Here is a 14,657-nt window from a genome sequence, read left to right on the forward strand (position 1 = left end):
CGGGGAAGACCCAGGATTAGGTGGAGAGATTACATCTCCACACTGGCCTGGGAACGCCTCGGGGTCCCCCAGTCAGAGTTGGTTAATGTGGCTCGGGATAGGGAAGTTTGGGGCCCCCTGCTGGAGCAGCTGCCCTGCGACCCGACTTCGGATAAGCGGTTGAAGATGGATGTATGGATGGATGGATTTAAATCGGTTGAATATGTGAATATAAGAGCTAGTTTATTGCACACTCTCGTTCTGTTTTGAAACGAGCTCAGAAAGACACAAATGTCTGTAATGAAATTCTAATGATGGATTAGACATCAACAGCATATATACAGAGAGAGATCGAGATTGAAAGGCATTACAGGAGAGAGAGAGCGAGAGAGATTGAAAGGCATTACAGGAGAGAGAGAGAGAGAGGGAATAAACACTGTTCAACACTATTGAAGAACAGTCTGAAGGTCTGATGCAGGTTTGGTGGATTGTTTGTAAGCTCGAGGAAGATAAAAGGATAAACATTATGTTTGATTATTTATCTCCATTTCACACGTCCATTTAAATCAAAGCTTTAATTTGGGCATTTCTGTGTTTTTGACGGAGTTTCTCCCCTCCGGATCAGCAGTTGTAAGTGTAACGTTTCATATTCCAGGATGTTTGTGAATCCTGACACACTCATGCATTCAGATAGTGTACACACTGCACACGGTATACACACTATACACTGCAGAACTAGTATGGGAAGTATACAGTGTGCATAGGGGAGGTGAGCTGCAGAAAATCAAACATTCATTTATAGTTTTTATTATTTCCAGGAATAAAATACTGTATGTAAACATTCTTAAACAAGACATATTTACTTGAGAAGGTTTGATGTTTTCAGAGAAATTGAACCTAATGTTGCAACGTTTATGATTTTACCAACACAAGATATTTGCCAGAAGTAAAACAGAGAAAACTTCATTCTAAAGGAAACATGTTCTTCCACACTGACAAATATGTGTTTGAATATTCTTTAGATATTTTTACATGACGATTAAACAGATACAGAATATTCCAGAATGATCAAATGTGAGAATGATGGACTGAGAGAGTGTCTGGTCTGGTCTGGTCTCAGTGTTGAGGTTTTGGTGTTCGGGACTTCAAATCCAGAGATTCATCAGCTACTGCCAGCTGTCATCTACACACACACACACACACATCACACACATCACACACACACACATCGCACACACACAGATCACACACACACACACAGTATTTGTAAAGCATGTCCTTAATAATTCAATCATCAATAATATAATATTTTATTGCGGTTTTTAACGGTTTACCGTGATGGCGCTCTGCTTCCGTGTCGTTGTGTGTGAACTCTGATTCTGCTGCATCTTCCATCTCACACGCCATGTTTGTGTCCATCATTGCATCGTCCTGCAAACACACAAACACACTCATGCAAACTGTTGTCAATGTCCATCAGTGTTCATTCATCACAGGACATTTATGATTCTGTATCGTGTTCAATACAATTCTGTGCTGGAAATCCATTTTTAACGTTTTTCAAGTAAAATGACGGACTGCTTCATATTTTGGAGGCTTTTAAATCAGATTTTATCTCTTTTTACAGCTTGATCGATAAACAACCGATATTTCCCTCATTTGTCTTAGTTTTATCTCATATTGAATTTGAACAACACACACACATTCACACACACTCTCACACACAACAACAACAACCGCCATTCGCCACTAAGTGGTGGTGACGTCACCACGACTCTTGTACCAGGCTATGTGCACATTAAGGCCACATAGCGTTATCGACCACTGGCAGGAGGTCACGGGACAGATCGAACAGGTGACACGGGTCGACTGACTGAGATGACTGGCTGATGCACCACCTGTGCCCCCTACTGTGCCAACTTGCTGTGCTTTAGCCACCCTGCGCTCTGCTCGTTGTTGTGAGCGTCGCTCCTCTGCCCTCCGTTGTTGTAGGAGGGCGACTGCCTCCAACTGGCCAGCAGCGTCCTTCACAAGCCTCCTCCAAAGAGGCCGATCTTGACACTGCTGGTACCAGTCATCAGCAAGTCCACTCCGCTCCACATCCTCCTGTACCACATCACTCCATCTCTTCTCCAGTCCGTGCTGCGCCCGCTTAGCCCCCTCTATCCGGCCGAACAGAAACTGTTTAGGCATGCGGTGGCCAGGCATGCGGGCTACATGACCCAGCCAACACAACCTTGCCTGCCGGAGGAGCTCACCGATGGGACTTTATCCACATCTTTCAAAGATTTGTGAGCTCCTCACACAATCCAGTCTGGTTAAACCCAGGATGGATCTTAGGCAGGCCAGCCTAAATGTTTCTAGCCGGCGATGATGTTCCATTAGGGGGGTCCACGTTTCGCAAGCATAGAGAAGGGAGGGAACGACCGTGTTCGAGAATACCTGAAGCTTTGTGCAGAGTGACAAACCGGGTAGCTTCCACACAGCGTTACGCAACCGATGAAAAGATAATGCCGCTCGACTGATTCGGAGTGAGACCTCTGCTGTCAAACCGGAGCTGGTCAAAAGCACACTTCCCAGGTATGGGAAACACTCCACTCTCTCCACAACTGCCCCATCACCAAATGGGAGCTGTGGGGGTGTAGTGTCTGATGGTACATAATACCCTGGTAGGTGCTTAATTTGGTTGGGCTGATGGTAAGGCCCCATCTCTTAGTGGCAAGCTCCAGGTTCATCAGCAGCACCTCCAACTCCTCCTCTGAGTGAGCAGCAATCACCAGATCATCAGCATACATAATGTGGTTGACCAATAGGGAGCATCCCTTGACTGCACCCGGGCATCGATCGACCTCACATTATATCTGTACCAGATGGAAAATCCTCCAGCACAGCCATCGAAGGCTTCACAAACCACGTGGTCAAAATAGATGTTAAATAATGTGGGAGCCAGAGGACATCACTGTCGCACTCCAAGGTCTATAGTTTTACCCGGGCACGCTCGCCATCATGAAGGTCCTTACATATACACACACACACAGATATACACACTCACACACAATAAGCAATAAGTCAATAAGCATACGCGCATGTGTGTGTGAACGCCCCTCACCTGCACCCACGGGTGCTCCAGCACCTCGTCAGCCGTGTAACGAGCACCTACATTCACCTGCAGCATTTTACCAATTAAATCCTGCAAAAGACACATTGAACCAATCAGCTGCTGCCACAGAGCACATGAGCGCATCGAACTATATGTAATAAACTATATCAGCTGACCACGTCAATCATGTTTGAAGCTCGGGACCCAGGATAAGGGAGTGTTGATTGAACGTTTATTATTGGTATGTGTGTATGCTGTTTGCAAACCTTAGCAGAGGCGCTGATATTGTCCCAGTATGGAGCGGGAAACTCCAGTTGGCCCAGTAAGATCTGGTCAAACAGCTCCTCCTGCTGGTTCGTCTCGCTGCGGAATGGAGGAAACCCGCACAAGAGGATATACGTGATCACACCCGCCGCCCAGATGTCCACCTTCAGACCGTACCTGAAACACGTTTACTCACATTAACATTTAAAGGGACAGTTCACCTAAAAATGAAAACTCTCTCATGCCATCCCAGATGTGTGACTTTCTTTCTTCTGCAGAACACAAATGTCACATATATTTGCTCCCCAACTGGCTCTAACACACAACAGTTACCCGGTTTCTGCAATAATCTCAGGGGCGACGTAAGTGGGCGTTCCACAGACGGTGTACAGCGGCCTCTCCACGACTGTAGCCAGACCAAAATCCCCCAACTTCAGTGACTTGGTGCCATCTGGATATTCACACACCTACAGAGAAACACATGTGTTCAATCAGGTTCAGTGGGATTGTAAATGTGCATAAGTGAGCGGTAAGACGCCGTTAATGTGTTTAAATACCAGCAGGTTTTCAGGTTTAATATCTCGGTGTACGATGTTCATTCTATGCAGATATCGGAGCGCTCCAGTCAGATTGAACAGCATCGCACTGGCGTCTCGCTCCGTGTACTTCGTAGAGGAAGTGATCGCGTCAAACAGGTCGCCACCCTGCCAAAGCCACGCCCACACACACACAACACAATCGCTATAGCAACAGAACGTCGATAGGGTGCAACAGGTGACCCGCCCACTTTTTCAGCGTCTGGGTTCCGGAAGTATTTTCCCCATTTATTTATTCCATAAACGTTCTTCCACAAACTCCAATCCCATGAAGCACTGCCAATGACATTACAGAATATAAAACTATGGCAACTTATGAAACATTGAATTTTAGATTGTTGTAGATGAATGGGGTTTTTACTTCCGGAACCTGTTGTGCTCTATATCTCTGAATGTCAGCTGACGAAGGAAATGACGCAGGATGTTGCTGTGAAACTTGACTCTGTTAAAACCGCTGATTGTACCTTAACAAGCTCCATGATGAGATACAGCTCAGTGGGTGTGTCCAGCTCCTCTATTAGCATAATAATACTGGGGTGTTGCACTCGCCGTAGTATCTCCACCTCATTGGCTATCAGGTGCTCCTGGATATCCAAAGAAACCAATCAGGATCTCTGGGGTGTATTTTCACTTTTTGCATAAGCAGTGAGCGACAAAGAATTCTGGCAATAATCTGAATGTTCACTAGATCTAGAAAATCTAACACAAACTGAAACAAAGTTTCCAAGTAACGGACAGACAGACAGACAGACAGACGGAATGAAAACAAGAGAGAGAGAGAGAGAGACAGTTAAAGCAGATTAAAGGTCTTGTTTACATTTGAATTTGTGAATTTTTTTTGGCAATTGGACGTTTTTGAACAGTTTAGGCCTGTTTGAACATTCCGTTAATGTAAGTCTATGAGATCTGGGGGAGATTTGATCGCCCACTGTGTGAAAACAGTCATTGCAACCCGAGTCGGAACAGTCCGAAGGTCTGTGCCAAGTTTAGCAGATGTAGCTTGAAAGCTTTAGGAGGAGATAACGACTTTGCACACCAAATGCGAATCTTTACAACGATTAACATTATGAATCGAAACAATGGATTCCTAATGAGCCATGAAATGTCCTCGCCAATAAAATATGAGCTTAGGATCACGCGTCAGGAGCCACTGCAGTTACCAAATCCAGCACAACTAGTGGCGCTAAAGTATGAGCACGCGCCAGAGATACCGTTGATCCGAGAGCAGATCAATGTTCCATTACACTCGCAGGAATACAAGCTTAGTAGATGAGAAGCCTTTCTGTGTGTATAAAGCACTGAAATTTCACTTCGGCGGCCGGTGAAACATTTTAAAATGGAGAACAATGGCGACCCAGTCCGAATAAACCGCAGGCCACTTTTGGGTCGCGACCCACCCGTTGAGAAACCCTGATCGACACGCTAGTGATAAAGATTGTCAAGACAAACTCTGAAAGTTTAAACTAAGCAACTGAAAGCAGATCAAAGGCCTTTTGGGGGTTTGTTAACATTTGAATTTTTTATGTTAGTGTTTGAATTAACGAGCATTCCGTTTGAACATTCCATCAATGTTCTGTAAATCGATGGGATGTTTCTGATATTCCATTGTCCGCTGTATGAAAACCATTATTCCGATCAGATAACACACTATTCCAGAACAGTCTGAAGGTCTGTGCCAAGTTTGGTGGATGTAGTGAGAGCTCAAGGAGGAGTTAAAGTCACATAATGAGACTGAAATTCAGAGTAACACAATAGATCAATATTCACGTGCAAACTGCCGTCTCACCTTCCCGCTGCATTTGGGTTTGTCTATGATCTTTAGTGCGTACTCCTGACCTGTACACCTGAAAAACATCATTCAAATCACAAATAACCACAACTAATAAATACAACATCAGACTCATGGTTACTTCGTATAGCATGTGTGATGAATTGGTGTGTATGTGTGCTATATATAATACCTCTTCACACACTCTCTGACTACTGCAAAGTTTCCGTCTCCGATGACTTTTCCCACTTTGTATTTCTCCGTGATGACAGACGATTGAACTTCATTCCCATTCACTACAGACAGAGACAGACAATGGGGTTAGCATCATACTGTTTAGTCATTTTTCTGTCCTGTGCAAAGTATCAATATCACAGACAATCAGAACATTTTTGATGTTTTAATGTACAGTTTTTGGACCAATGAGATGTCACTGTGGGCGGAGCTACCCACCACAACTGGACAGAATGTCTTAAGGGGGGAAACTCACATTAACATGGAAGAGGAAAGAATGAACGCATGATGCTTTATTGTGTCTCATATGAAAAACCTGAAGAGTGTGTTTATGTGTGTGTATATGAGTGTGTGTGTGTGTATATGAGTGTGTGTGTGTGTGTGTGTGTGTGTGATGTGTGTGTGAGTGTGTATATGAGTGTGTGTGTGATGTGTGTGTGAGTGTGTATATGAGTGTGTGTGTGTGTGTGTGTGTGTGTGTGTGATGTGTGTGTGTGTGTGTGTGTGTGATGTGTGTGTGAGTGTGTATATGAGTGTGTGTGATGTGTGTGTGTGTGTGAGTGTGTGTGTATGAGTGTGTTTATGTGTGTGTGTGTGTGTGTTTGTTTGAGTGTGTGTGTGAGTGTTTGTGTGAGTGTGTGTGTGAGTGTGTGTGTATGAGTGTGTGTGTGTGTGTGAGTGTGTGTGTATGAGTGTGTGTATGTGTGTGAGTGTGTTTGTTTGAGTGTGTGTTGTGTGTGTGTGAGTGTTTGTGTGAGTGTGTGTGTTTGTGTGTGTTTGTGCGAGTGTGTGTATGAGTGTGTGTGTGTGTTTGTGCGAGTGTGTGTATGAGTGTGTGTGTGTGTGTGTGTGTTTGTGTGTGTTTGTGCGAGTGTGTGTATGAGTGTGTGTGTGTGTTACCCTCTGGAGTGAGGTCTTCTACATCATGAAGATCTCTGGTGGGGGATGGAGAGGGAGATGCCTGAAGAACAGAACCCTGCAGAAGAGAAACAGAGAGTCAACACACACACACACACTGATATGCAATATAAAGTGGCCACAAAATGAATTTAGACACTTGCATCAGCATGATATCAAAGCATCAGCTGTAGCAGCGTTCGATGACACTTGTGCTGATATTTTGCAATGACTGCCATATTTTTAAGTGTGGCTCAAGTGTCCAAATACTTTTTGGGGCCTCTGCATACATGTATTCAACAGATCATAACAGTACAGACACACACTTACTCTCAGGCTGCCTGGAGATTTCGATGATGTCACTGGTGAAGACTGACTCTCTGGAGCCTCATTGGCTGAGAAAAAGGGAGCAAATGCACCAATCAAAACAGATGACCGGATGACTGTGTAATGAATTCTTCCGCTGGCAAAGTCAATGGCAGCCCATGGAACTGTACATAGGAACGTTATGAAATTTGGCACACTGATAGAGGACACTCTCAAAAGGAACTGTCCCAAATTTGGGGTCACTATTGCATACCCTGTAGCGCCACCAACTATTCCGAATGTCACTCACGTTTCGGCCTATAACCTTTGAACCGTAAGAGATCTTGCCAATCAGAATGCAATTATTACACAGAATGACCAACACTATCATCGATCATTAGTGCTTTTGAACTTTCAAATGCATTTTGGGATATTTACGATGTGATTTACCAGAGACGGGCGATTTGGATCTCGGCACTCCAGAACTTCTGGGCCCACATGTCTTGGGTGGAACTGATGGTCTGGATTTCTTACACTCTGAGAGACAGACAGATGATGTGTTAGACAGACAGACAGACGGCAACGTGCGTCTCTCGTATGCATCTGTCTCACCATTAACGAATGCTGCCGTGGCGCCCTTCCCTGCGTGTCCAATCGCAGCGTCATCCTGAGCGTAACGGAACTTCTCCAAACCGCACGCCATGAAAACGTCGTCGTCGCTGAAGAAATCTTGCAGACTCGTTAACTGCAGACACAGACAGAGAGACTCGTTAAAAGTCCCAATTATTTGCTGTGTAGTTTAATACTGGCAGTCGCACAGCAGGAGTAAAGCATTATGGGAAAATAAAGTCAGAAATGAATGTTAATGCAAAAGATCGTAATCAAAGAGGTTCTGTCGACATGACGAATCCTGTCAACTGCAAATCAAATGTGGACACCCCCAAAGAGAGGTCTTCCCAGATTTAGCTGACTTCTAAACACACACACACACACACACACACACACACACACACTGTCTGGTCAAAAACAAAGCGGTCTTTGAAGGAAACCCCTCGTCTCTGCAGTAAGAGGTGTGCGACATACAGATGACCACACACACACACACACACACACACACACACACACACACACACTGTACTGCTGAGCCAATTATTGGGAATCACTCAAGTGAACAGGGGGAAGCAGGTTACTATGGCAACCAGCCTGCAGCCAGACTCTGATGGGGGATACACAACACAGACAGCTGTCTTACTTACTGTGGGACAATTACAGGAGGGAGGAAGTTCTAGAATATCCACATTTCTCTCATCCTAAAACTTGCAGTCACGTGGAGTCGCTCAGACTCGCCGTGACATCATCAGAGTCAAGAGAACACACCACTCTCAAAGTCTCATTTACTGCTCAATTTCTCTCCTGTGGGCAACGAGTCAGTTAGTTCAGGGAATGCCCAATTCCCAATACACTCTAAGTCCTCGTGGTGGCGTAGTGACTGAGACCATCAATCCGCGCATCTTATCACGTGGCTTGTTCAGCGAGTTACCGTGGAGACGTAACGTGTGTGGAGGCTTCAACGAGGTTACCCCATGTGACTCTACCGTCCTTAGCAACCGGGCCAATTTGGTTGCTAAGGAGACCTGACTGGAGTCTACTACAATTCAACACCGACCCAAAGCATTGACTAGTTGCAGATCACATGACTTCAGTTGGGTTTATTTTAATACATGGCTCCATTTACTTCCATTGTACAGTATATATGCCTTACTGTAAACATTATTGTGCCACAAATGATGAAAGCTCCTGAAAGGAAACTCAACCCCCCCCCCATGGCCATGGGTCTCAGACTTTTTGACCCCCACTGTATATCTTCATCAATCATTCTGCTCGAGATAACTACATCTGCAAATGAAGAACCCATATTGGTCGACCATTAGAACGTACACACACTCACCTGTTTGCCGTCCAGTGTGTAGAGTCTCTTCACCACACCGGAGTCCAGTTTGATGGCTTCTGTGATGTCGGCGAGCACCTGGTTGAACGAGTGCGCCGTTTTCTTATTCAGCAGAATTCTCACGGCCTTCTGAGGCTTCACGCCGCTCCGGATCACCGTCACAAGTTTGGGTTTGATAAAGTCTTTACTCTCCCTTGCTTCTCCAGCCGCGCGCTGGGCCCCCTGATGCACGACTCCGCCAACAGGCACCGCTCCGACCACTGGCCCCGCCCCCGCCTGCCGAGAACCCCAGTTAGGGTTGACGTTCTTCGTGTAGTCCACCTTTCTGTAGGGCTCGTTAGAGGCGCACACGTAACTCTCACCTACAGTGGTAAACGAGAAAACGACAAATAAGTTTGGTCATTTCAACTTGGAATGCAAATGAACACAACTTACATTCGGAAAACAAGTTGCTGCTCTTGTTGTGAACGATTCACCAAATCCATCTCTGAAGCAACTTAACCAAGCACTATTAGTTTCAACCCCCAGTCATATAGAGACACTTTTAACAAAGTTAGGCTTAGATAGAGTTAGGGTTCACAAATCTGTCCACTTGTGGATAGTTACCAGGACGTTGCCCCGGTTGAAATCCCATTCATATTTTCCATAAGGGAACTGATTTTTACCTATAAAAACAAAAAAACTTTTAAAGAGAGTCCTGCTGTGAGCTCCGAGGTTGTTAATCTATGGTATATGCTTTGCATCGAAAGGAACCAGTTGAGGTGGTTTGGGCATCTGGTAAGGATGCCCCCATGGCGCCTCCCTAGGGAGGTGTTTCAGGCACGTCCAGCTGGGAGGAGGCCTCGGGGAAGACCCAGGATTAGGTGGAGAGATTACATCTCCACACTGGCCTGTGAACGCCTCGGGATCCCCCAGTCAGAGCTGGTTAATGTGGCTCGGGATAGGGAAGTTAGGGGACCCCTGCTGGAGCTGCTGCACCCACGACCCGACTTCAGATAAGCGGTTGAAGATGGATGTATGGATGGATATGCTTCTGTTGAAGCCATCAGTCCACGTTATTTCAAAACGTGTTTAATAGCAGAATTTCGGGTGCAGAACTGCGCTACCCATGATCCTGAGTAAGGTAGGTAATATGCATGGAGGCTCTCGAGTAAGGACTGTCATGAATACCAAGCAACGTCTTTGCCAATAAGGCGATTGGCTCTTTTAATTAAAAAGTGGTACACCCGTTCCTTTGGGTGCGATGTTGATTGTTTTGATTTCTCCCTGTCTCTGGCTAGAGTTCAGCTTTAGTACCTATTAAACATCTCTGAAAGGGGAAATTCTGACTATGAAGTAGTGATGGACCGATACATCGGCCAGGCTGATTAGGCTGCAGGTTCACTTCTCTGCTATGTCACTTATCTAATGAAACCCCTGGTCACCATGGCGACACAGTCCCACGGGTCAAAGCGGCATCAATACATGCCAGGTGTGAATGCGTGCATCTGTCTGCATCTGTACTTTAATACTGTAATCCTGGGCTGCATATAAAGTCATCTCATGAACTCGTTTGGTTTGTTAGCAACAGATCTCTAGAACTCTCTAAAACCGACCAGCTAAATTTAGTGAAGTCAGGGTTTTCTGTTGATCTAGAGTCACAGTGTTGAACATCTGTTAAGCTCATGAAGAATTTCATCAGGGTGAAAGACTCCAGATGAACCAAAATATATTTGTGATACTTGGGACGTGACACCACATCTTTAATTAACCCATGTAAATCTGGACGCTGTCCAAGGTGCTGAAAATGGGTGGAATATACGTATGAATTTATTCATAGCGATTCGTGACGTATGTTCAGAGAAAACTGCATGGAGGGTTTTTGTTTAACTCTTGTCCTGGGCTCATATTCAGATTCACTGCCAGCACAAATGATTAATCGACTTGGGCTATCGAGACTGCACACACCTGACTGTGTTCATTTACTAAGTAGCAATGAATCGGGCAGATCCTTTTGAAGGGTGAGGGTCGAAATCCCTTGTCTCTTCAGATATATCAATACATATATATATCCTTTTATATCAATATCTATCTATATTCTGTTGCTTAACTTCTTTAATAAAATGATGAATTAACTATATGCATGATCACATAATCAATTTTATTTTTCTTATGCATAACTGAAATATACGCTGAATCATATGTGTGTTAAGAGTTAATTTTGCACATTCCTTGAAGCCCGTAGTTTGAAGGTCATCTTGGGAATAAGCTTGAGATGAGACACCAGGGAGAATGTTAAACATATGTTCCAGATGTATTCTGTGGTTGATTTTTACCTGTCCATGACTAATTATATGATTTAAAATCCTATGTAATAGCACTTGAATAAGTAGAAGTGTAAATTTTCTCTTATTATTTCTTTCCTCTCCTTTGCCTGAGGGGTGAATATTTCTTATCTCATTGTTTTGGTTAAAAATGACCTGATAAATGTGTGCTCTGGTTCCCTTGTGCGCAGAGAAACACTGTCGTTCGTCAGTGTTTCGTGTGTGCGTATTGACCTTCTACCTAGGTTTTGAACCCAGGGAGACACAGCAGGCAGACTCGAAGACGCCCGAGACCATCTGCGAGGTCACTTCAGATGTAAATCTCGGGCTCGGACGACAATTGCGCTGATTAATGTTGATGTGCTATAGCTATCTATATGTTGTGACTTTATGCTCTGTTAGCCAATCAGGAGTTAAATAATAGAATATACGTCCTTGCAAATGGTATAATTGATGTAAGATTTTGTGTAATGTATGATTTGGCTTTCGATCTCCTCGTGAGACTTTGCCTCTGGCTCTACCAATTTCACTGCAGACTATACTTCAGTAAATTTTGGATTCTTTGATTGAACTTCTTGACTCCTGGTTTTTCTTTCTCCTTATCTGATCCGGGTCATAACTGTTATACCCCTAACAGTTTTAACTAAAGTGACTAACAGAAGCTGCACACAGATTCAATTCACCTACAGAAACCTGAGCTTTAGTATCTTGATTGATGGACCGATCTATCGCCAAAATCTATTACTTCATGAACCAATTCATCAGATAACTGTGCCAGTGTTAGTTCCCTACAGTGTCTATTCCTAAATACAGCATTATGAATGCATAGTAAACATTTAAAATAAATATAGTGTAAAAATGAGACTGATAAACAGATGGACGGATGGAGAGATGGATAGATAGATGGATGTTGGATGGATGGATGGTTTGATGGATGGATGAACGGACGGCAGATGGATGGATGGATGGATGGATGGTTGGATGGATGGATGGATGGATGAACGGACGGCAGATAGATGGATGGATGGATGAACGGACGGCAGATAGATGATGGATGGATGGATGAACGGATGGATGAACGGACGGCAGATAGATGGATGGATGAACGGACGGCAGATGGATGGATGGATGGATGAACGGACGGCAGATAGATGGATGGATGGATGGATGAACGGATGGATGAACGGACGGCAGATAGATGGATGGATGGATGGATGGTTGGATGGATGGATGGATGAACGGACGGCAGATGGATGGATGGATGGATGGTTGGATGGATGGATGAACGGACGGCAGATAGATGGATGGATGGATGGTTGGATGGATGGATGGTTGGATGGATGAATGTGTAGATGGACAGACATACAGACAGACGGACAGACGGACAGACAGACAATCATGGAGATAGACAGAGAGAGAGACAGGCTAACAGACAGATAGATAGATAGCTAGATAGATAGATAGATAGATAGATAGATAGATAGATAGATAGATAGATAGATAGATAGATAGATAGATAATGGATGGAAGGACGGACAGACAGACAGAGAGACAGACAGACTGACTGATGGACGGGCTGACAGACAGACGGACAGACAGACAGACAGACAGACAGACAGACAGACAGATAGTTCCACTAATATCAAACCTTCCACGAGTTCCTCCAGGCTCGCGATCTTCTTCGACCCGTCCACGCTGTAGATGTTGCGCACACCTTGCGGCAGGTGCAGGTTGTCCGTGAGCGAGCGCGTCAGCTCCGCCAGGAGCGCGTCTATTGACCTGAAGCGGTCGTTTGACACCGCGTACACAAGACCCTTAAAATACCGGTCTCCATTCCGGTAGAAGCGCACCTTCTTCGCGCGTTTCTCGGAGCTGAGCGCTTGAAGCGTCCGCGTTCGGTAGAAGCTGCAGTTGGCGCTGTGCGCGGGACTCGGTACCAGACTGCTCGCGCGGGAACCCTGCTGAGATCCCGGACCGCCCGAACCACCCAACGCGCGTTTGGAGCGGTGCGCCTTGTCGCGTTCGTCAAAGTGCTCGAGCTCGATACTTCTACTGAGAGACATTTCTTTTCTTCCAACCGGTAACCGAGAGTTCTTTATTCTGCTCGCGTCAGCGATGTGTGACGTGTCGCTGTGAAATCTGCTATTGTCATCAACCAGAGCGGACGCGCCGCTGCGCGTTTACCGGGTAGATAACGCACGACGGCATCATTTACATGTCTAGAAAAGCGTTCCGGCGGTTTATTCCGTAAAACGCGTCGCGCTGAAACGCCCAAGAATCAAGCTGGAACCTGCAGCCATTCAAATAACTGGGAGAAAATATTCCCGACGATTCCAATAAACTAATGAGAAATAAATGAGCGTCACACAATCCGGACGCCAGCTGTTATCCTACGCGTCAAAATACCGGATGATCGGGGAAATTCGGGTCAAATGAGGAAATCTAATAGAACAAAAACCACCCCGATCCACCCTGGAACGCGTGCGGTGTGCAGGTTTTAGGGGCGCACCGCGCTGTAACCGGGCAGCATGCCCGCAGACGGGAGCGCGCAGCTCCTTGCCACCACCTCGCTGTGCGCGTGTCCGTCACAGCTGCAGGTGAGCGCTGGAGCGCGAACGCGCCTCTTCCGGAGGATCTTTATGACTTGTGACAAAACAAAACTGGGTCAACTGTCCGTTCCCTGTGGAGAAAAGAGGATGGCCCTGAAATTATATTAAATAAAAATGTAAATATATATATATATAGAGAGAGAGAGAGAGAGAGAGAGAGAGAGAGTAAACTCTCTTGTTCTCTCCGCCTCCTTCCTTTAACTGCAGTTCTACGGTGGCCACCAGGGGTCGCGCTTTACACTGACTTTGAAAAATCCTGTGCAATTTAAAGAGCAAGTTTAAAGGAATATTGAAAATTCTGTCATCATTTACTCACCCTCATGTCATCCCAGATGTGTGTGACTTTCTTTCTTCTGCAGGACACAAATGAAGATTTTTAGAAGAATATTTCAGCTCTGTAGGTCCATACAATACAAGTGAAGGGTCACCAGAACTTTGAAGCTCCAAAAAGCACATAAAGGCAGCATAAAAGTAATCCAGTGGTTTATATATTTAAAATAAATAAATAAATGCACTTTATTAATCAGTTTGTAGGTTAGAAATGTAGGGGGGTTTGATACAAAAACTGCCACCAAAAAAACTAATAAATAAATAAATACCCCTGAAATTCAAAAAGGGGTGGAGGCAATAAAATGCCCACGTTTTGTATTTTT

At 45.0% G+C, this 14,657-nt stretch overlaps 1 protein-coding gene across 1 annotated transcript; it reads right to left on the reverse strand.

Annotated features, from left to right (window-relative positions):
* Positions 1-314: 314 nt before the first annotated feature.
* LOC127625099 (serine/threonine-protein kinase DCLK2-like) lies at positions 315-13,923 on the reverse strand. The gene is made up of 15 exons (XM_052100177.1): positions 13,044-13,923; positions 9,093-9,454; positions 7,757-7,889; positions 7,595-7,681; positions 7,169-7,233; positions 6,842-6,917; positions 5,901-6,003; positions 5,726-5,783; positions 4,404-4,523; positions 3,901-4,047; positions 3,677-3,810; positions 3,346-3,520; positions 3,089-3,169; positions 1,314-1,410; positions 315-1,162 (listed from the first exon to the last, which is right to left on the reverse strand). Exons 1-15 carry the CDS (start codon positions 13,456-13,458, stop codon positions 1,146-1,148), a joined length of 2,070 nt encoding a protein of 689 aa, XP_051956137.1. The 5' UTR covers positions 13,459-13,923; the 3' UTR covers positions 315-1,145.
* Between the last annotated feature and the right edge of the window lie 734 nt (positions 13,924-14,657).

Source organism: Xyrauchen texanus, chromosome 31, assembly GCF_025860055.1.
Source record: "Xyrauchen texanus isolate HMW12.3.18 chromosome 31, RBS_HiC_50CHRs, whole genome shotgun sequence".
Classification (NCBI taxonomy): Eukaryota; Metazoa; Chordata; class Actinopteri; order Cypriniformes; family Catostomidae; genus Xyrauchen; species Xyrauchen texanus.

Bases quoted from the DNA above. Each gene is read 5' to 3' on its own strand.
- LOC127625099 (XM_052100177.1), bottom strand. From the start codon at position 13,458: ATGTCTCTCAGTAGAAGTATCGAGCTCGAGCACTTTGACGAACGCGAC. The intron at 6,004-6,841 runs GTAACACACACA...CTCTGTCTGTAG, and splicing joins AGAAGACCTCACTCCAGAGG to TGAATGGGAATGAAGTTCAA. The intron at 3,521-3,676 runs GTAACTGTTGTG...AACGTGTTTCAG, and splicing joins GAGATTATTGCAGAAACCGG to GTACGGTCTGAAGGTGGACA.